This window comes from Lissotriton vulgaris, chromosome 3_1, assembly GCF_964263255.1.
Source record: "Lissotriton vulgaris chromosome 3_1, aLisVul1.2, whole genome shotgun sequence".
Taxonomy (NCBI): domain Eukaryota; kingdom Metazoa; phylum Chordata; class Amphibia; order Caudata; family Salamandridae; genus Lissotriton; species Lissotriton vulgaris.
Genome location: NC_141689.1, coordinates 729149480 through 729170787, shown reverse-complemented (window position 1 = coordinate 729170787; position 21308 = coordinate 729149480). Strand labels below are relative to the sequence as shown.

At 45.2% G+C, this 21308-nt stretch overlaps 1 protein-coding gene across 8 annotated transcripts in view; it reads left to right on the top strand.

Annotated features, from left to right (window-relative positions):
- Positions 1-21308, top strand: part of YTHDC2 (YTH N6-methyladenosine RNA binding protein C2) — a 1208271-nt gene that overhangs the window by 956717 nt on the left and 230246 nt on the right. For all 8 annotated transcript variants that reach the window (XM_086961045.1, XM_086961046.1, XM_086961047.1 and 5 more), the window contains one exon: positions 8285-8462. In XM_086961045.1, coding sequence (XP_086817171.1) covers positions 8285-8462 — 178 coding nt within the window. The remainder of the gene's footprint in view (positions 1-8284; positions 8463-21308) is intronic.

Here is a 21308-nt window from a genome sequence, read left to right as displayed (position 1 = left end):
CTGATCCAGGTCCCCTACCTGATGTACTAGTAGAGTTACTAATGAATAAATGGAGAGGCCTCGGTACCGATTTAATTAAAGTAATTTTAGAACATCGACATAGATATAGTGCTTTCCTGAATCCACAGTTTGTTTCAGCTCCACCCCCAGAGAGGAAAATGTTTTACATAGACAGACAGAATCCTTTACAAGAAGTCCATCCAGTCAGGAATGCTGATGATACCCTTACACGTGTTTATGTATACACGCCTATAACTAAAATGGAATTATTGGAAATGAAGAAAATAGTGCCGAGTCATGATAAAGACCCTGCAGGTTTCCACCGTGAAATAAAAGACATGTTACTCATGGGTGATTACACCTATCCCGACATTATGAAAATATTGAAAGTATTATTGCCTGCCGGTATTTACGAGAAACTCAAAGAAAAAGAATGGGAGGTGGGAGACCAAAAGATTGATTGGGCTGCATTAGAAACTGAAGAGACAGGTCGAACCCCAGGGTTGGGTCTTGGGGATAAAACTAAAGCATTACCAGGTTTGTTAGTACAGGTTTTGCCACGTTTGTTAGCAACTAAAAAGGAGGACTGGGATGCAATCTCAGCCTGCAAACAGAAACCCGATGAAGACACTAGAGATTTTTATTCCCGATTTGAGAAATGTTTTATTATTAATAGTGGCCTGAAAGCAAGTAGCGAGTCATACCCACACCTTTTTGTATCCAAATTAGTCGAGAATTCATTGCCCCAGGTTAAGAACCGTGTACTGAAAGTCGAGAGCACATGGCAAGCTAATTCGCCTTCACAAATGTTACAAATGTTACAGTATCACCAGAATAGGATCAGGGAAGAACATGACCACGAACAGAGACGTATGAAAGACACGAAAATGAAAATGCTAGTTGCTCAGTCAGTTCCAACTGACGGACATAAAAGGGGTACTACACAGTCCAATAATTCAGCAGCTCCTGTTAAAGGGACATGCAACTATTGTAAACAGCCAGGTCACTATGTAAATGATTGTGCAGTTTTGAAACACAATATAGCCACAGGTAAAACGAAAGAGAGACCGCGTCCTCCTAGACAGGACCAGGCCCAACAACACGTTCCACAGAATGTCCAGCCTATGCAGACTTCACAACAGACGGTAGCGGTACCACAGCCACAACCCATTGCCGCAACACAACATGCAACTCAGCAGATGTACCAATATGCACAAACTGACTATCCCGATTACCAGCGATACACATGAAACAGCCTAGAGAGGGAGGTCGGCTTGCCTCTTATTGAGGTTCCTGTAGATCAAGAGGGTCCTTATGTACATAGTCGGGTATTAGGGAAAGATAGAAAGTTTTTGATTGACACAGGGGCAAGCAGGACAACAATAAGTCACAACGAGGTTCCAGGGGCACCCCTCTCAGGCTCACAGAATGTTTCCCTTGGTTTTTCAGGAAAGCCTATTGTTAATGAAGTATCGAAACCTGTTCCACTTGCAGTTGGTCCATTGTCCCGCACTACAGATTTATTACTCACGAAATCATGTCCAGAAAACTTACTTGGTATAAAGACACTGAAAGCTCTAGGAGCTGTAATTTGTTGTTCTCCGGAAGGAGTAAGACTGTTTCTGCGTGACTTTAAGGGTCAATATGTGTTGAGAGATATTGATTCTAGATTACAGAATGTTCCTGCACACTTATGGGCACAAGGCCCCACTGATGTAGGTTGTATGCACATCACTCCATATCGTGTCACACTGAAGCCAGGAGTAGTACTACCACGCATTCGACAATACAAGTTACCACCAGATGCTGTAGTGGCTTTACTGAAAATCATTGACGAGCTCATTGCCCAAGGAGTGGTTGTAGAAACCGACTCAAATCTATGTAATTCCCCTATCATTCCAATTCTTAAACGTACTGATCCGAATGCACCTCCAGTTTATCGATTAGTTATCGATTTACGAGAATTGAATAAATGCATTGTACCACAATATCCCGTGGTCCCGGATATTTCGTCCCTATTGACAGCTATTGATTCTGAAGCGACGTTCTTCACTGTAATCGATCTCGAGAACGCCTTCTTTAGTGTCCCTATTGACCCGGAAAGCCAATATCTTTTCGGATTCTGTTTAAATGGTCGTAGCTTCAAATTTGCACGCGCACCTCAAGGATTCACAGAAAGCCCCAGCATCTATAGCCAAGCATTGAAAAGACAACTTGACAGTATTCACATGCCTGCTAACACGGCCCTACTTCAGTACGTCGATGATCTATTGATCACCGCCCGTAGTGAACCAGAATGTGAACAAGCATCACTGACAGTCTTGTATTTCCTGGCTGACAAGGGACACAAAGTGTCTCCTTCGAAGCTACAATTCTGTGTTCAGCAAGTGGTATACCTTGGGCACTTGCTGACCAAGTGGGGTAGGCAGCTGACACCTGAACGAATTCAGTTAATTGCACATCTTCCGCAACCCAAGACACAGAAAGAAGTACGAGCCTTTATTGGACTCACTTCCTATTGCAGACAATGGATTCCACAATATGCATTCCTAGCTAAGCCACTCATACAGTTGACAACACAGGAGGCAGCGACATCGACTGTCCTCCCATGGACTCAGGAACACACACAAGCTTTTGACGAATTAAAGAAAGCCTTATGTCAAGCACCAGTTTTAGCGACACCATGTTACAGCAAGCCTTTTACACTTTTTGTCACTGAACGCGAAGGTACTGCATTGTCAGTACTCACCCAGGATCAAGCAGGTTCACACAAACTGTGTGCTTATTTTTCTAGTACATTAGATCCAGTAGCCCAGGCTCTGCCTGCGTGCTTGAAATCTGTAGCAGCAACAGCTCTAGCGATCAGACAAAGTGATTCCATAGTGCTAGGACATCAATTGACAGTACAAGTTCCACATTCCGTAGAAGTCCTTTTGAACAGAACACAGACTCAACATTTGACTATAGCACGACTGACAGGTTATGAATTGACATTGTTTCAGCCACACATAGAAATCAGACGCTGCAATACATTGAATCCTGCTACACTTTTACCATTAAGTGAGACAGACCCTTTGGCACATGATTGTGTTGAAGTCATTACCATTACGACAAAACCCAGACAAGACTTGACAGACATCGCATTACCAGATCCAGACCTGACACTTTATGTGGATGGTTCATGTATGAGAACAAGTACAGGAGAGTTAGTGGCCGCATATGCAGTCACGACGGAAACTGAAGTCATAGAAACACATCGCATTGACACATTGTCAGCCCAAGCGGCAGAGCTCATTGCTCTGACCCAAGCCTGTATTCGAGCCAAGAACAAGAAAGTTAACATTTACACGGATTCACGTTATGCCTTTGGAGTTGGACACGACTTCGGAGTTCTCTGGCAAGAGAGAGGTTTTTTAACTTCTCACGGTGCCAAAATCCAACACGGCCCCCTCATTCAAGCTCTGCTAGAAGCAATACATTTACCTACAGCCATAGCTATCATGAAGTGCAAAGCACATACGAAGGTTACAGATATCATTTCCCAGGGTAACGACCTGGCAGACCGAACAGCCAAGCATACAGCTCAGACTCATACTCACGTAACTGATATGACAAAGACAGTAGTCCCGACACCGACACATTGCATGACAGTTAGGGATCCCGCCCTAGATGTAATTGACATACAGACACATGCTACACCAGATGAAATCAAGAAATGGATTGAACTAGGAGGGATACAGACAGAACAGGGATGGATGACGAAGGGAAAAGCCACATGGTTTCTCCCCGACTCTATGGTTCAAGTTATCATTAACACAGCACATAGTCCTGCACATTTAGGAGAAAAAGCCATGTTAGACAGTATTCAAAACCTTTGGTTCAATAAGCATTTACGAGCAGCCGCGAAACAGAAAGTGCGTACTTGCATGATTTGTTGTCAGTTCAACCCAGGAAAAGGCATTCCCGTAGAGCAAGGTGGATTTCATCCTCCCGATCACCCTTTTGAAGTCCTCCAGATGGATTATATCCAGATGGAACGCTGTCGAGGATTCAAATATGTCCTCGTAGTTGTATGTGCACTTTCCCGTTGGACAGAAGCATATCCAGTCCCAGATTACACTGCTCCGACCACTGCCAAGCAGCTGGTACGTGAATTCTTCCCCCGGTATGGTTTGCCCCGTATCGTGTACTCAGACAATGGTCAGCCATTCTCGTCCGAGCTTATGAAGCAGGTATCACTCCTGCTAGGATATCAGTGGAAGTTCCACTGTGTCCGACATCCAGAGGCAGCAGGTCTCGTGGAACGACACAACCAGACCCTGAAAACACGTCTCGCCAAAGTATGTAAAGAGAAAGGCGTAGATTGGATAGTAGCTTTACCAGTTGCTCTTTTCTTTATGAGAATGGTAGCCCATTCGAGAACAGGGCTATCCCCGTACGAGGTGGTCTTTGGTAGGCCGCCGAATATGTGGGGGACGCCTCTGCCTCGTAAGATCACAGATGTTGACTGTAATATGCTGACAGATTACCTTGCCTCCTTGATGTCTACACTACAATCATGTCGTTCACAGGTAGCCGCAGCCTTTCCCGACAACACCGAGGTGAAGCCACATGAGATCGTCCCTGGAGATCTGGTACTTGTCCGGAATTTCGATCGGAGGAATCCGCTGGAGCCCTGCTGGCAGGAGCCGAAGCTTGTTCTTCTCACAACAAGGACCGCAGTGAAGGTGGAGGGCCGCAAAGGCTGGCTCCACTCGAGTCATATCAAGAAATACCATGGACTTCCGCCAAAACCAGACTCCCAGCCCTGCCCCATTCCAGAGACTGATACTAAACTCCCCCTGGTAGAGAAAACTCCTTCTCAAGAATTTCGTATGAAATTGAGGTCTAGCAAGTCAGACAGTTTAATTGTTTAAGTCCTCCCCTAGGTGAAGCGGTTAGACAGGTTCCTGACATGTATCAGTTAGACCCCAATAGAGAGAGATATAGACAGAAACAGCTCAAGAAACGAGAATATTGTAAATCTCTCCGTAGTCACTGCATTGTGACATTATTGATTATGTTTTTTCTGAGTCTTATAGTTATTGCCACAAGTTTATTGTTACACATGTACTTTCCTATTTCCATACGTGCACATTCTTCCTCCAATGACACTGTCGAGCATACTTTCAGTGAATTGCCCCCGCACGAGTTATCATACCGACTTGCGCTGCGCAACAATACATTCATCAGTATGTTACATCATTCCCATCAGACCAGCAGTGCTACGAATTGTTGGATATGTGGCCGACTCCCTCCCTATCAGAAGTACAAGGGAGTTCTGCCCCTCTTTCCGTACCCGTTCACACACAATGGTTCCTGTGGTGCATGGTTTAGTTTAATAAATTCCTTAGATTCTGATTCCATAGTTTACCAGGGCAATTGGGTATGGGGAAATCTGAACACAGTTTTGCATAAGGCATGTTTCCCTGACAAGGAGGGTCTTCCGCAAAGGACAGGGACCGATCTAGAAAACGAAGTATATGGATTAGGTAATTTTACACTTAACCTCATGATTCTGAATGTCTTGTCTGATACAAAACCAGACTTGCCCGCTATGTCAGTGTTACCAGTCAAAGGTGAATTATGTGTTAGAAAGAATGGTTCAGTTCACCTAGGTCATAGTGAATGTACTACTGTGATTGAATTCAGTGATAAAGGCAAGTCTACATTCAAAGCTTCCCGTCATTCCTATTTCATTTGTGGTCATACAGCTTATGTTCGCTTACCCCTAGATTGGGATGGTACTTGTTACATTGCATTCCTTCTGCCACCTGTTTTCCTAGCCCCACCTGATTATCATAAGGACTCCCATCTAGTACACAATAGACCCAAGAGAGATCTCCCGATTGTCGACTATACTGAAACGGCATGGGAGCAATACACAGACTTCAATAAAGGTTTCTTTCCCTATTTAGGCACTGTCTCGAATAGTAAACTGATACGTAAATTAACCAGAACCCTTGAAGCAGTAGTGAATGAAACTACTTCTGCCCTAGGCAACCTAACAGAGGAACAGTCTGCTATGAGACTTGTTGTTCTTCAGAATCGTCTTGTTCTTGACGTCATCCTGGCCGATAGGGGCGGAGCTTGTAGAGTCATCGGATCGAGTTGCTGTGTTTTCATTCCAGAAAATGCACCATCAGTATATAAAGCCATAACCCGTCTCCACAAGATTGCAAGTCAGATACACCAGAATCCAGGCACCTGGACTTGGTCCGGTTGGCTCTGGAGTGTGTTATCAGCCTGGGGATGGAAGGTCCTATCCTTCCTCGGAATAGCCCTTCTCATAGTATTCAGTTGTTGCCTATGTTTACAGTGTGGGCCAGCGATTTGCGGCTTGTGTGCCACATCATGCATTCCTCATCCTAGTTCACGTTCTAAATCTCGCCTGAAAAAGGAAGAGCAAATGATGTTATATGAACAAATAGATGGACTAATGAAGATTGATATATCATGAAGGGTCCGTAGGGGACAAGGAGGGAATGAGGTAATATGAATTTTTATGATCAGATGTGTCCCCTACTGCGTACCCCAACGGCTCCATGTACGTGCTTCAAGTACATGTATGTTCCCTCCACAACCAGCTATGAAGACGCAAATACATTTGCGTCCAACGTTAACATATCCTCTTTCAGATCCACCATGAATGGGTCGATAATTCAGTTCCTAAGTATGCCGTGCCACCGTCTTTACATGGTGCACTTTCACATTTTCCTGGCTCTGGCGAGCTAGGCCCTGATTTCTTCCATCGAGCCCTTCCTGCCTTCTGCCTCTGAAAGCTGCAGCCTGGATCTGCATCCATGACCCTTGCCTTACTCCCTGCGCGGCGAGCGGTGCCCGGCTCGGCCTGCTTGCCTGCCAAAACTGTATTTTGCCTTCAAGTTATCTGCTCCGCTCTTCGAAAATACATTCCTGTCTAGAGATTTAGGTAAACACCTCCCCAGCTGCAGAGCAAAGGGCCCGGCCTTTCTGTCTCCGTGCAAGTAATTCATTGCTCCTGTTACCATGGTAGGCCCATGGCCCCTCGCATTACACGTAGACACGTAGACACATATGCACGCACTAGCAGTCAGTATAGAATAGCCTCTGCCCGAAAGACCTTTCCTTCTAGTTAAAACAGTTCTTCAACACAAGATATCAGATATGATTTGGGATTAGGTTGTTCTGACACCAGACTTCTGTCTCCCCGCATAGTGCTAAATGTCAAGTCCCCTTCACCCTCCAGTTCCACGTCAATCACACGTCATGTTGCCTGCGTGCGCATCCAGCCATATATTTCTGCTGACACTGCAGGATTCCTCTATGAATCCACCCACCTGTGACACTTTCATGTGACGTTTCTAGCACACACCTCCGTGTACGCCCTCGTGCACGCCTTCTGTTACGCACATGTGTTCTTATCTCGTTTTCTTTCAGCTGTTACGCCTTCTGTATCCATCACCATTGTATGCATTTACTATATATATTGTACACTGTTAATAAAGCATTGTCTATCCCTTCCTGAACCCTCGTGGTGATGGAACATGATACTATGGTTCGAACCATTCCATTACATGGAATAAAACCCTTATAAACTCAGATGCCACGGACTCTGCCTCTCATTTTGATTGAGCTATTTTATTGAACTTATACCGCATAGAAATTAAGAATACGGTAAATATTTATTTACCACATTCTTCCCATCTGAGTGCTACATTCTCTACTTGCACCCAGCACAGTTGTTTTAATTATTGATGGAAAAGTCTTTCAAATGCAAGGAATGGACATAGGACGTAGTATCCATGAGATTAAAAGTTACTTTTGTTTGCATTTGTTCTGAGGGGACCATGTTTTCTCTTGCCACTATGTATGACCTATTGTTTTGCCCTATTTACTTCTATACCATTTCCCTCTGCGACAAAAAATATCTAAGGAACTGAGATAAATGTCACAACAGTCCTATTAAGAGCCAAGGGTATTGCCACATCTTGTCAGCGCAGCGCCTTGCGACATGCAAAACAGCGGGGATAACATATGAAAAAGATTTTTGTGGTTTCAGCCTAGCACTGGGATTTTCAAGGGTAACTCACTTGTAAAGCACACAGAAGTCCTTCAGAATCCAGAATACCAAAAGTAAGTAATTTAATATTAGTGTTTGACGTTAAAAGGTAGCAACATAAAAGTTAAATTAATGTTATTACTTTTGTGCTATGTAGAAAAAGGAACTTATGGTAAATTGATTACTCTGAATTTCCTCCAAAAGGATCCTTGCAAAATCTCCATCCTCTGTGCTTCACCAGCAAGCAAAATTTAAAGAAAGAGGAACTTTGAACCCAAAAAGAAGCTCTGACGATAGATCGGATCAGTCATCTGTGAAATCAACAGACAGTAGTACTTACCCTAGTCCCTGTGCAAGTCCATCTCCCCCATCGTCTGGAAAAGTATGTATATTTATGAATTGTAAAGCCTAAAAAATGTATAATTTGATAGTGTTTGGGAGGGTAAGAGAATGATAATCTTTTCAACTATTTCTTGATGCATGCTTTTAATGAAAAAAAATCTTGAAGAGGAGTCGTCAGCAAAGAACTACTTTAGTAGTGAATATTTTTACTACTTCAATCTTTCCATCTAAGCATTTCAGAATTTCATATTAGCAATCGCACAAAGTATATGTAATTCTCTGTGTTTACATGTGCCTGTTATAAACCAATGGAGACATAGATTCGTTTTAGAAAAAGGTATAAAAAAGACCATAAACTTAAAAAAGGGGGCAGACTACAGGGTTTGCTCCAAAGTACCACTTTTCACCTGTGAAGGGGGTACCTACATTTCCTGGCTAAATGATGGAAGATCACCTTGGACCAGTGGGTCTTGCAAATTATTTTGCTCCTCCTATGACCTTGGCCTTTCCTGCCGCTCAAACATCTAGGTAAAGAAGTCAACTATATTTCTACGTAACAGGGCAAAAGAACTAAGTTCCACTAACTTTAGGAGAGAAGGGGTGCTACTACAGATATTTTATAGTAACAAAGAAAAGTGATACCTGATCCTCAATTCAATTTTTTTGAAAAATTCCAGACAAAACAAAAACCAAAATGGCACCCTCCACCAGATTTTTCAGGCACTTTGATATGGGACTGGATGGTGTCCTCAGGTCTTCTAAATGTCTTTTTTGATTTTTAATAAAAAATACCTGAGATTTGTTCTTTGAGGGTACACTAACGGTTTGCCGTCCTTCCCTTCCACACGTCATCTGCACCATGAGTGTTCACCAATGTGATGGTGGTTGAGGTCTCACACCTTTCACACAAGATAAACAGACATACACAATCTTCGATGAGTGACTGATAAATCCTACATACAAATCACAAACTCCCAAGCAAAGTGCTCATCAACTTAGACTTCATGGCCTCCTTTTAAGCTCTTCAGGGTCTTTCATCAACCATGAAATTGCATAGTAAGTATCAATGCAACATATGCTGTTTATGACATATGAAGCAAGTGATAGCACAGTTTGTCAGGCTCCTTTCAGAATGACTATCAGACTTTCTGTGCCACAAACGCGTCTCTAAATGACGTGTCTCCTGGCACGTTAGACTGAGAAACCTTTGAAGCATGACAATGGGAAAAGTGATTGCATATTTAGTCTCAGTAGAGCTAGTTGATAACATCAGGATGTTATTTTGATACCAGAAACTGCTTGATATTCTTATTCATAGCATCCAGAGCAGCTCAAACATTTGCTAAAGATTGAGGCTTAGAAGGTTTTCGACAATGTTCGTTAGAGCTGTTTAATGATGTGAACTCTCAGATACTTACTAACTGCATTCTGCTGAGCACATCTCAATTATATAAAGGATTTAAACAGAGTAAACAACTTATTTGGTGTTTGTTTCACTTTGCTGTTGGATACACTGACCATCACAATCAGGTCATGTAGGGAGTAAAGATCTGAGGTTGGGAGGTTATCTTTTGACAATGATTTCTTACAATAGCTTCTTCAATACTCTCTATGTTACCTATGCTAACAAAGTTCAGCCACTAAAGCTCTTTACAGGAGATAGTGTAAGCTGACCAATAACAAAGAACTTTACATTGGTACGAGATGGTCTGTGTGAAAACTTTACTCACTGGACTTTTGATAAGGCTGGCTTTCAAAAACAGAATGGCCGAAAAAGCTGTCTCTCCGAACTTGGCTGTCCAGGCAGTAATGCATTGTAAAAGTGTGCAAGGATGCCCACGTGGCTGCCTGGCAGATGTCAAGTAAGGGAACTCCACGTCCCAAAGCAGTAGTGGCTGCCCTCACCCTGGTAGTGTGTGTGTGGAGTCCTACTGGAGGTCCGTTTTTAGCCAAAGAAGACCTATGTGGAAAGAGGTAACCACTTTGGGCAGAAAAGAGGGTCTAGTACGGAGGACTACTTTGTCTGGGTGGTCAGCAAGAAAGGAGGTTTGGAAGGTAAAGCTTGAAGCTCACTCACACTGCGAACAGAGGTGATGGCAAGCAAGAAAGCAGTCTTCAAAGTAAGGATGCAAAGAGGACAAGTATGTAGTGGCTCCAAGGGAGGCACAATAATTAGTGTGATACTCTTAACCCTTCACCCTTATGTTTTAACATAGCCCTGTACCTAAACCCTTTTACCCCGAACCCCTAGTCCATAATACCCCAATATTCAAACCCTTTTGCAAAACCCTATGCCTATCCAACATTTTTTCTCCTCCTGTATTCATTTTCCGTTTAATTTCTCAATCTTCTGTTTCATTATTTCAACAGAAGTTAGTGTTTCTACATGCCAAAAAATATAATCATTTTAAACAGCAGATTCTTCACCCTTTGAATACTTCCCCAGGCATCCCACTGGATCCAAGAAATCTTTAGTAGTACTCCCTAGCACCTGCAGGTGGCACAGACAACTCTGCGTCAACATCATTGCACGCTGAATGTGTTGTGCGTCCCCTATGCCCTCTGACATCAATTCCATAATTACCTCAACAGATGCTGAACCAGAGCTACCTCTCTTCTTATTGAGGCTCTTTTTCAAAAAAGTTCAATTTAGAAAACTGTTTGCAAAATATTTCACCTCCCATGTCTACAGGCTTTAAACCCGGGGGGAATGTCACAAGCAAATGTCTGTGATGGACCTACATGTGGTTTGCATATGGTGCTTGGGGCATAACACTATTCCAAGGTATGCAGGGATTGTGCCTTGATATACCCAAGGCAAAGCGCCAAGAGACCTTGCATTGGGATTTCCTAAGATCTAAATGTAGGTTCCGGTCTTGATCCAGAGATTGCTTCCACAGCAGGTCATCCTCACGATCTACATCCTCGGGCAAAGCTAAGAAGAAATGCAATTTGTCCAATCGGCATTTGGCAATGTCCCACCACTTTGGTTTTTCTTTGTTCGCCCCAAGTTGGCAGGGTATGCTCAGACGTGAATCCCTTGCTCACTTTGCCACTGGATTCAAGCAAGCCCGGCTGAAGGCAGCTGGAATGCCAGAAACCGGTCCTGGGAAGCTTAATTCCGGTCCAGGGAAGACATGGCTTGGCAGTTCGGGCTGGACTGTTCCCATGGGGCCCAGGGTCAGACTGATTTGCATATGGCCATGTCTGAACTGGGTGGCGGAGTGAGCTAAAGAACGGTGATGGATTAAACCCAGATCAGTTGACTGGGGGTGAGTGTTTGTATTGTCAACGCTCTGTCCATCACCCCCTTTGGATTTTCAATGTCCCACCACTCTCAATCTCTTTAAAAGGCACATGGGCATCATTGTGCCTCCAGTTTGCTCTCCCCAAGTGCCTGAACTTTGGAGTTGATTCCAACCCTTGTTCTGCAGCAACAGGAATTTCCGGAGTATTGGTGATGCTGCCGCAGATTGAGGACTTTCCTGATGCCTGCTGTGGCTTTTTCGCACATTACAGGCTCCCTCGTGTGCACCCGCAGGCTCCAAGGAGCCAAGAGGCCTCCCAACTAGGCTTCCTCTGGTGGGCCCACCCTCAGTGGCATTTGGGCCCTCTGGATCCAATCAGGCCTCCCCACCAACTTCGGTACCTGTTCCCTCTCCCGCACCACAACCCACGCTGAAACGCGATCTACCGATGCCAGCACCATCGAATTCGGATTACTGTGGCTAACCTATAGTACTGCCTGATACTGAGACGATACTGCCCTGACTTCAGCGGAGGCCGCACATGTCTATATCTGAGCCACAACAGCTTTACCATGCTTCGTGCATCGATACAATGCCTGTATCTTCTGGAAGGGCTCATGCCCTTCATGAGTTATTCAGCAAGGACTCTGATAAAATGGACTATGATGCTGGAGATGACATTGCCAAGAATTAAATTGAGGTCAAATGGCACGAGGACCTCCAAGATGCCAGTGGCCCAGATACCCCCCTGACACTGGCCTAATGTCACCATGAGAGTCTACCATGGCACAGTGCATCTTGCAGGCCACTCGCAATTTCGCTACAAATAAGAGCCTCTTTCTCAGTACTTGAATTTCATCCATAAGAAGCTGAAGACCCCACTTTTTGAGTAGCCCCATTAGGCCCTAGTAGTGGCTAGATTCACAGCTGCTCAGCGCAGGGATACCCTTGGGTGAAAATGCACTCTATAAATCTACATATCATAACATAACATACTTTGCTATGGTTATGTGAAGGGCGGTGGAGGTTCTTCATCGTCAATTTCCCACTCAGGAAGTTAAAACCAATGTTCACAAAGAGATGTTGCAGACAGGCCATTTAAGTTCTGAGCCCCTACTTCTACTAAATGAGGCTTTGAATAATATAGACTACTAGGTGCCTGGGCCAACCCTTTTCAGGTCCACCTGTGCATTGCAATGCGCCATCGCCCTGCTCCAGGCGATCCAGCCTACACCCCACTCCTGAGAGCCTTGTGTTGGAGGTTTCCGCCAGCAGAGTAAATCTAAAGTTGTTTCCTACTACTTCACTTGATAAGGAATCGAAGAGGCTAGAGTATTTTGCTAAGTGTGTTTTTCTTTCGCAAGTTTGGCCCTGCACTCAGTGAATTCCAAATGTCTCTTAGACCGTTACTCTCACGCCTTCTTGATTTCTGTGGCACAAGTATTGCCCATGATCCCGGAAAACAGCAAGGCCATTCTTTCCCAGGTCATGCGTACTGGTCATGATGCCGCCAAGGTCACCATCTGCTTCAGATTGGATATCAGGGATTCCTTCAGCAGGGCTGCTGGTACCAGTGTGGCCATTCCTAAGAAGTGTCCTGGCACTCGAGGAAAAGGAGATCAGAAACTCCTTGAACAGGAACAAAGCGCTCATCTGGCTCCACATAGATAACTGGCTGTTCCATCTAGTGGGAAAATAGGTAGCTTTTTAATGCTTCCTAAGCAACAGCAGTTTGGGCTGGAGCTGAATCAATGAGAGGAGAGCATTCCAAATCCTGATTGTAATGACCACAAAGAGTTGACGCTCCCAGTTTAGCTCTCCAAAACTGGTGGTAATAATTAAGGCAACATATTTGGATCTTATTTCTACAACTACAGTGTCTAGAGAAAAGAGAAGATTCATATACAACTGTAGACAATTACACATTATTTTTTATACCACAGACATAGCCCTTAAAAATGCATCTCTTCCCTATGGTAAACCGATGTAAACTGTCCCGATGCGATATGAGAGTGTCTCTCCTCAACCCTAGAATCAGCTGTGTGGCCACATTCTGCAGTTGTTGTAGATATTTTGGTGCTCCTACCAGTTACAGCAGTCTACACGCAAGATGACAAGCTCTTTGGCCATGTTTTTCCTTGCTGACATCAGGACTTAGGTCAGGAATTTTTTGGGAACATTAAGCCAGTAGAACATATAACTTTGATATAAACATCAAATTTCAGATCATTGTCCTCTATAAATCCGAAATGCTGTGCTTGGGAAACAGGCACTGGCAGAGTCCGCCTTTTTATCTTGCCACTACTCTGCTGATCAAGCAGAGTCGAAAGCAAAACGTCTTTTTCTGTCTTACCTCCATTGAGGTTCAGGGAGTGACTCCATAAAGGAGGCCACTTTCTGTAAACAGTTATTAAGGTTTGTAGCCACCTCCCTAGAATTTTTATCAAGTCTGACTATAAGCTGGGTATCGTCAGCATCGGTTAAGAATGCAATCCTGATGGTTTCTGTTAACTGTGTCAAATGTGTCATGTAAAAATTGAACACGCTGGGGCTTAACACTGAGCCTAGTAGCACTCCTGAGAAAATCTGGTTAGTAGATGACTTAAACTCTGATAGCCTTACAATCTGAGAGTAGTTATCCAATAGGATGTTGAACCACTTAAGCTTCGTGCCCCCAATGCCAAGATCATGAAGGCATTTAATCAGCATGGAATGGCAATGGTGCCACACACCGCTGATAGATCTAATAAAATCAGGGTGCATACACCATTTTGAGCTCTTGTTTGTCTAGTGTTGTCAATCTATTTGATCAATACGGTCTCGGTAACCCAAATGCACTAAGAAACCATTCACTTAGAGAAAATTCAACAGCTGCATATGGAGAAATTCAAGATGCTCACACTGGCCTCATCTTGTCTGCTCTCAACCCGGGAGACCAGATGGTTGTGATGGATCTGTAGGACACTTATTTCCAAATTAATGTGCTTCAGGCCCACAGGCGTTACATGTGGTTCACGTTGGCCATAAGCATTTTTGGTTCACTGTGCTCGCTTTTGGCCTTACCAGTGCTCCTTGGGTGCTTACGAAAGTGTTGGCACTAGTAACAGCAAACCTTCGAAGGTTCCCCTAAATTGATGACTGGGTTTTGAAGACGTGATTGCCCCAGGAAGTTATCAGCCACCTCCAGACTACAACAAACCTATTGACATTCTTGGAGTCACACCAGACTCATTCGCAGATGCTCCTCTTCATCAAAGTCATTCTGAGCACTGTGCAGTTTTGTGCCTTTGCCCCCACAGTGGAGAGTCATAGGACATTTGGGCTATGATTCAGATGTTTCAACCTCTGTCCTTGGGCGCAGAGTCTTTTCCACAAGTGAGGAGAACCAACACCGCCGATAATGCACAATGTCAGCACTTATGTTTGTTGGAGTTCCCAAGGCATCTCTCACTCGGAGACTAATTCCGCATAGAATGGAACTTAAAGCTCCTGTATGCCTTGGTGCTGATAACTCTCCTAGTTTCTTAAGAAGATCAGAACCGACTGGGCCCAAGTCATCCTAGTAGCCCCGGTTTGGGGAGGGAGAATATGGCATCCCAAACTCCTGGGCATGAGCATTGGTCCTCAAATCATACTGCCTCTTTAGAAGAATCTCCTGTCCCAGTAGCAGAGCAGGGTTCTGCCCCCAAACCTGCACAACCTATTCCTCCATTATTGAAGTTGATCTGTGAAAGTTGAGTGCTATCACCCTTCCTCCCAAAGTCGTGAATGTCATCTTGTCAGCTAAGCGTCCCCCAATCCTATCTGTGTATTCCTGCAGTTGGTTAAGTTTGTGGCCTGGTGCGCTGCAAAACAGATAGACTCACTCCATGCAAACTGTAGGAAGTTCTGTTAATTGTGTTGTCCCTCGCCCAGCAAGGCCTTGGTTTGGGCACTGTTAAAGGGTACCTGCCTGCTCTTTCAGGCTTTCTTATGATTGCCTGAACCAGCCTTTGCGATGCACACACTAATAAGAGCTGGCTCTCAAGAAACGTCAAAGGTGGGTATGGGGACAAATTTGGCTCACCTTAAGATGAAGATAATTGGAGTTACAGGAGGTCCCTGGGCTGGACACCTCGCTGACACTGGGCTGGATATTGCCCCTTCTGGAACAGCAACAGGAGAAAACACTTCTTTTGGACTGTTATCAGGAGGGCCGCTGAAGTCCTTGAGCTCCCCCTCCCCACTGTGGGAATTTAAAACAAACATACTCATACAGTCCTACAGCCTGGCCAGGTTCCAACTGAACCCTGTTTGCCCTTCAGTGAGGCGCTAACTGATACACTGCTGGGCACTTAGGCTAAACAATCCTACAGCCCCCCAGTGAAACTACAAGTAGTCTGTCGTAATTTTAGGGGATTTAAACCTGCATCTTGAGGATCAAACCTCCCCTTACAGTCCTTTAGAGGACTTAAAGCCCCTCCAGCTCCAGCAGTTGGTACCAGAACTGACACACATACGGGGGCACATTCTTGACCCCATTTTTGCCAACAATGATCTAGTGAAGGTGGCCACCCTGATTCCGATTGCTTGGTCTGATCACTATGCTATCCCTTTTCCAATTCATGGCATTGATCCCCCCCCCCCCCCCCCCTTCAAACTAGCATAGACCCAACCCTGGTCAAAGATTAGTCAGGAGGTGTTCCTATCTGCTCTGAGCAAGAGTCCTCCATGCCTGTAAAAGTGTCCACAGGGCGCCAACCAGCAAGTATCGGCCCGGTTAGAGGAGGTGTTAGATTCAAAAGCGCTACGTAAAATACGCAAATTTATCTTGCGCCAGACCTTCAGCAGGCCGATTCACGGAGGACCTATCACAATCAAAAAAAGTATGCAAGCGCCTAGAAAGAAAATGCTAGAACTACTGCTCCCAAGATAAGGAGACCTATCTCCTTGCGCTAAAAGAAAACCATAAAAAGATCAGGGTGGCTTGATCGTTTTTTTATACACATAAGATCAACAATGCTAAGAATGCTCCCCGAGAGATTTTCAGGATTGTGAAATCGGTGACTTCCCTGGATAGGGCATCTGCAGTTAGGGCTCCAAGTAGTAGCAGTTGCAATGAGATTGCCCACTTCTTTGTGGACAAAATCTCTTCGATATATGCATCCTTCCCCGACACCGCGCATAAGGCTAGCCTGTCCTCTAGGAGGGACTCTGAGCCCCCCACAGAGGACTCATTCAAGATTGAGAGCATCTCAGGGGATAAGCTATGCTCGCTAGCGGTAAAATCAAATCTGGGTCACTGTTCGACCCGGTGCCTCCAGCCATTTGGAAACTGGGCCTACCAGTTCTGGCTTCCAGCCTATGCTCAGTGCTTAACCGGTCATTGGAAGCAGGCCATGGTGATTCCACTTCTTAAAAAAAACATCTCTGAGAGTTTTCGTCCCATCTCTCTGCTTCCTTTCCTGGCAAAAGTGGCTTAGAAACATGTCGAATTCCCAAATAAAAGAGTTTATTGCAGGAAATAATGTCCTTCATGAGACTCAATTAGGTTTCAGACCCCAACATCGCATGAAATCGGCCCTTCTTCTGGCCTCTAAGACACTACGCAAAGTGACTGATGAAGGGAAGACAGGGGCTCTGATCCTGCTGGATCTGAGCGCAGCGTTTGATACTGTGTCCCACACGATGCTAATAGATCGTTTGTGGGCACAGGGCATAAAAGGCAGAGGTTTTGACTGGATTGCAGACTTTATATACAAGCACCCTTTCCAGGTAACACAGAAGCCTTAAACATTGGCTATTATCCCTTTACTGCGAGGAGTGCCCCAGGGATCGGCACTGAGCCCGACTCTTTCTAACTTATAGATGCGCCCTTTGGTGGACCTGATTGAGGGACATGATGTGAGAATGGTGTCATATGCTGATGACACTCCGCTTGTGATCACACTAGCCAATGATGGTAACAGGGCTGCAGCAAATTTTAAACTTTGCCTCCTTGAGCTAGCAACCTGGATGCAGGCTAGCTGCTTGAAGGTTTTTTTTTTTTTTTTTTTAATTTTTTTATTTATTGAGGGTTTAAACCATCTGGCATCAGAAATTCAGTACAGATGCATCAAAATCCCAGCATAGTACAATCTTAGAAAGTAACAGTACAATGTGGTTTCAACATTTTCTACAGTTAGCAAAGATTGTAGTTGTAGTGGAAAAATACTCATGAAGGAAACAATACCTCCAGGACTAGAAAGAATATATCAACAGCAGATATCTGCACCAATACTCTTTACAGTACTTTTAGCGGATTGAAGTTTCCCAATAAAAAAATCATAAGAACATAACTCTATAAACAACCCTCCCCCCCCCCCCCCCCCCCCCCAGGTAACATGCATAGAAATTCTTCGACCGTACCATATGTCACTTCATCAGACCACCTTTAATGTCAGGGTGATTACTCCATGCTCGATGCGAGGATGTTTGATTGCTGTACTACAATTTCAGTATCAGCATGATCTACGTGTGTTTGTTCGGACCCCCTGCGTTCCAGTGGCCTCCTCTAGGGGGACCTTCGATATCAAGATGTACCAGGCTCTAGCATCGTCTTCCAACTTTTCATCTCTCCTGACCCTCTTCGTTTGGACTAATTCTGCTGTTGCCCATTCCCTTAAATCTTTGGCCTAAGTTTCCACCTTGGGGGCTGGGAGCTCATCCAGTGAATCACTATCCTCCACTTGGCTAGCACTAGCCCCAGTTGGAGAAATCTACGGATAAGCTTCTTTCCCTTGGGACAGGGGAGAAGACCCAACAGTATCTCCTTAATGGACTGGGGTAGCGTCCATCCCGCTGCTTGAAGTTAAATGCTGACAAAACCGTGGTGCTGGTGTTGGAGAAACAGCCCTCTATCTGGTCCTAGGTATGGTGGCCGGCGGATCAGGGCCCCACCCTGGCCCATAAATCTAAAGTGAAAAACCTAGGCATCTTATACGACACCCAGCTATCATTTCATAGTCAGATCAGGGCCACATTGGGCTCCTGTTTCAGAGTGCTGTGACTTTTAAGGAAGCTTCTGAGGCTAATACCTGACTCAGCACAAAAAACAATTACGTGGGCCCTGCTGGTGTTGCGACTTGATTACTGCAATGTGCTGTATTTGGGGACCACTAGAGGCAGACTGGCACTTCTTCAAAGAGTACAAATCGCTGGTCCCCGGATGCTGTTAAGAATACCAAAATGGACTTCTATTAGGTCAGGTTTGGCTCAACTTCATTGGCTTCCAGTCAGACACAGAATATTGTTTAAAGCCCTGTGTTTCTCGCACAGGATAATGCACCTCTTTCGCCTGATCCAGGCATACTCTCCCGCTAGAGCACTTAGATCAGGGGATGCAGCGCTGGCAGTGATCCACAGAGTACTCCGGGCACGACTGAGGGGCTGCTCCTTTGGTCTTATTGCCGCCAAGCTGTGGAACTTGATACCGGTCAACCTAAGACTTGAACAGCCGGAAGCAAGCTTCCGCAGAAATGTGAAGACATGGCTCTTTAGACAGAGCTAGAGCCCATCTGGCCTCGACTTTTCCTGTCCTGGACATGATGCTACTGCTCACCGCTGAGACACTCCGATCGGAGTAACCAGGCGGTCTATATATGCAATATTCATTCATTCATTCTTCTACCTGGTGCAGAAAAGGGTCAGAGGCCTCCGTCATATTCTATACCTTTGGCCTGTCAATGCTGTGCTACGTAAAGACAAATTCAAGATGCTAACTTTGGCCCAGGTTCTTTCAGCTCTGCATCCTGAAGATGGTGGTGTTTAACCTGTAGGATGCTTTTTTCACATCCCTTTCCTGCACTCCCACAGGTGCTGCCTGTTGTCCAAGGTAGATCACAAGCGCTTTCAGTTTTCTGTGCTCATGTTCTACGTCACTGATGCACCTTGGGTGTTCACAAAGCAGATGGCCCATCATTGGGCTTCTAAATCAACTTGCTAAAGTCACATCTTAGTCCTTTGCAGAGTCTCCATTTCATAAGAGCCATGCTGGATACTGTGTGCTTTTGAGCTTTTCCTCCTGACCAGCGTTTCTAGGACATTCGGGCTATGATTCTTATGTTTCAACCTCAGTCTTGGGTCTCACTACAATGGCTTCTGGGTCTAATAGCTTCTTGCATCTTGCAAACTGATTATCCAAGATGGTACAAGCAAGCATTGCAGTAGGACCTGAAGTGCCAGTGAGCTCAGCACCAAGGTAACCTCTCAGATTCCATCCAGTTGTGTGGCTCAATGATTAGAGCGGCAGACCCTGATGCAGAGGTCTAGCCCGGGACCAGGGTTCAATTCACCGCCTCGGCGGGTCTTGGGCTCAAAATTCCACGGACCTGATAATTCTCGCCTCAGTGCCTATTCCAATCATGGAGTCCCACTCTGCAACTCTGGGCAATAGCTTGCTTAATCTCCACAACGGCCCCCACAACGCTAAGGATGCCTGGCCTCCACCTTGGGGGTGCCCAGGAGTGGAAGCCTCACAGGGAAAGCCAGGATGGGTTCCACAGCGGTATTCGTACAAGCGCCTTGAGAGCCTTGCGGGTGAGTAGTGCGCTTTACAAGTATCAATTTACATTTTACATTTACAGTTGTCCTAGGACACTGCACACGATCTGGGTGGTGGCTGTTCAATTGCAATTAGACAAGTGCCACACCCCTCTCTCGACCCCACCCAGTGCTGATGGTGGTGACAGACACACTGGTACTTGGTTGTAGAGGCCATTTGTCAGAGAGTCTTCAGCGGAGACCTGCCTTCACATCAATTTGTTGGAGCTCTAGGCTATTTGCTTGGTGTTGAATGCCTTCTCCCAACCATTAAAGGGGGTGGGTGCAGGTACTCCTGAACAACACCACAGCCATGGGTACTACAACATGCAGGGTAGCAGAGATCCAGGGTCCTGTGCCAGGAGGCTATGCTCCTCTGAAACTGGCTAGATCATCATGGAATTTCCCTGGTGGTGCACTACTTAGTAGGATCTTTAAACACAAGGGTAGACATAGCCAGTCAATGATACCTAGCAGATCATGACTGACAATTTCATATAGATATAGCAAATGGCATCTTCCAGGACTGGGGAGAACCCTAGCTAGATCTGTTGCCACAGTCCAGACTGCATAGTGTCATCACTTTTGTACGTTAGTGTTCCCAATTAATCTCTTGCTATCTGTTCTCAGTGCATGGGGCCGCTGCCTCTCCTATCATGAATTATGAAGAAAATCAGGAACGACTGGGTCCAAGTCATCCTAGTGGCACTGGATTGGGCTATGGGAGTGTGGTACCTGGAATTTTGAGCCTGAGCATTTGACCTCTCGTCAAATTTCAGTCCAGGAGGGCCTCCTGTTACAGCAGCAGGGCAAGATCTTGCAAACGGGCTAGCACAAACTTCAACTTGTTGCGTCGAGATTGAGCAGTGGCATTCGTGTTCTTTTGATCCCCCTTCTGACATTGTTGTCATCTAAGACTCAATCGTTTGGACCTAAAGAGAGTGCTCATTTTTACATTGATCGTATCAAAATACTTGAAGTTCACAATCAATTCTTGTGGGGTTCTCTGTGGCAAAAAAGAGCAAGGCTGTGCAGAAGCAGATCATCTCTCGATCGGCAGGCATTCTTCTACGAAATCT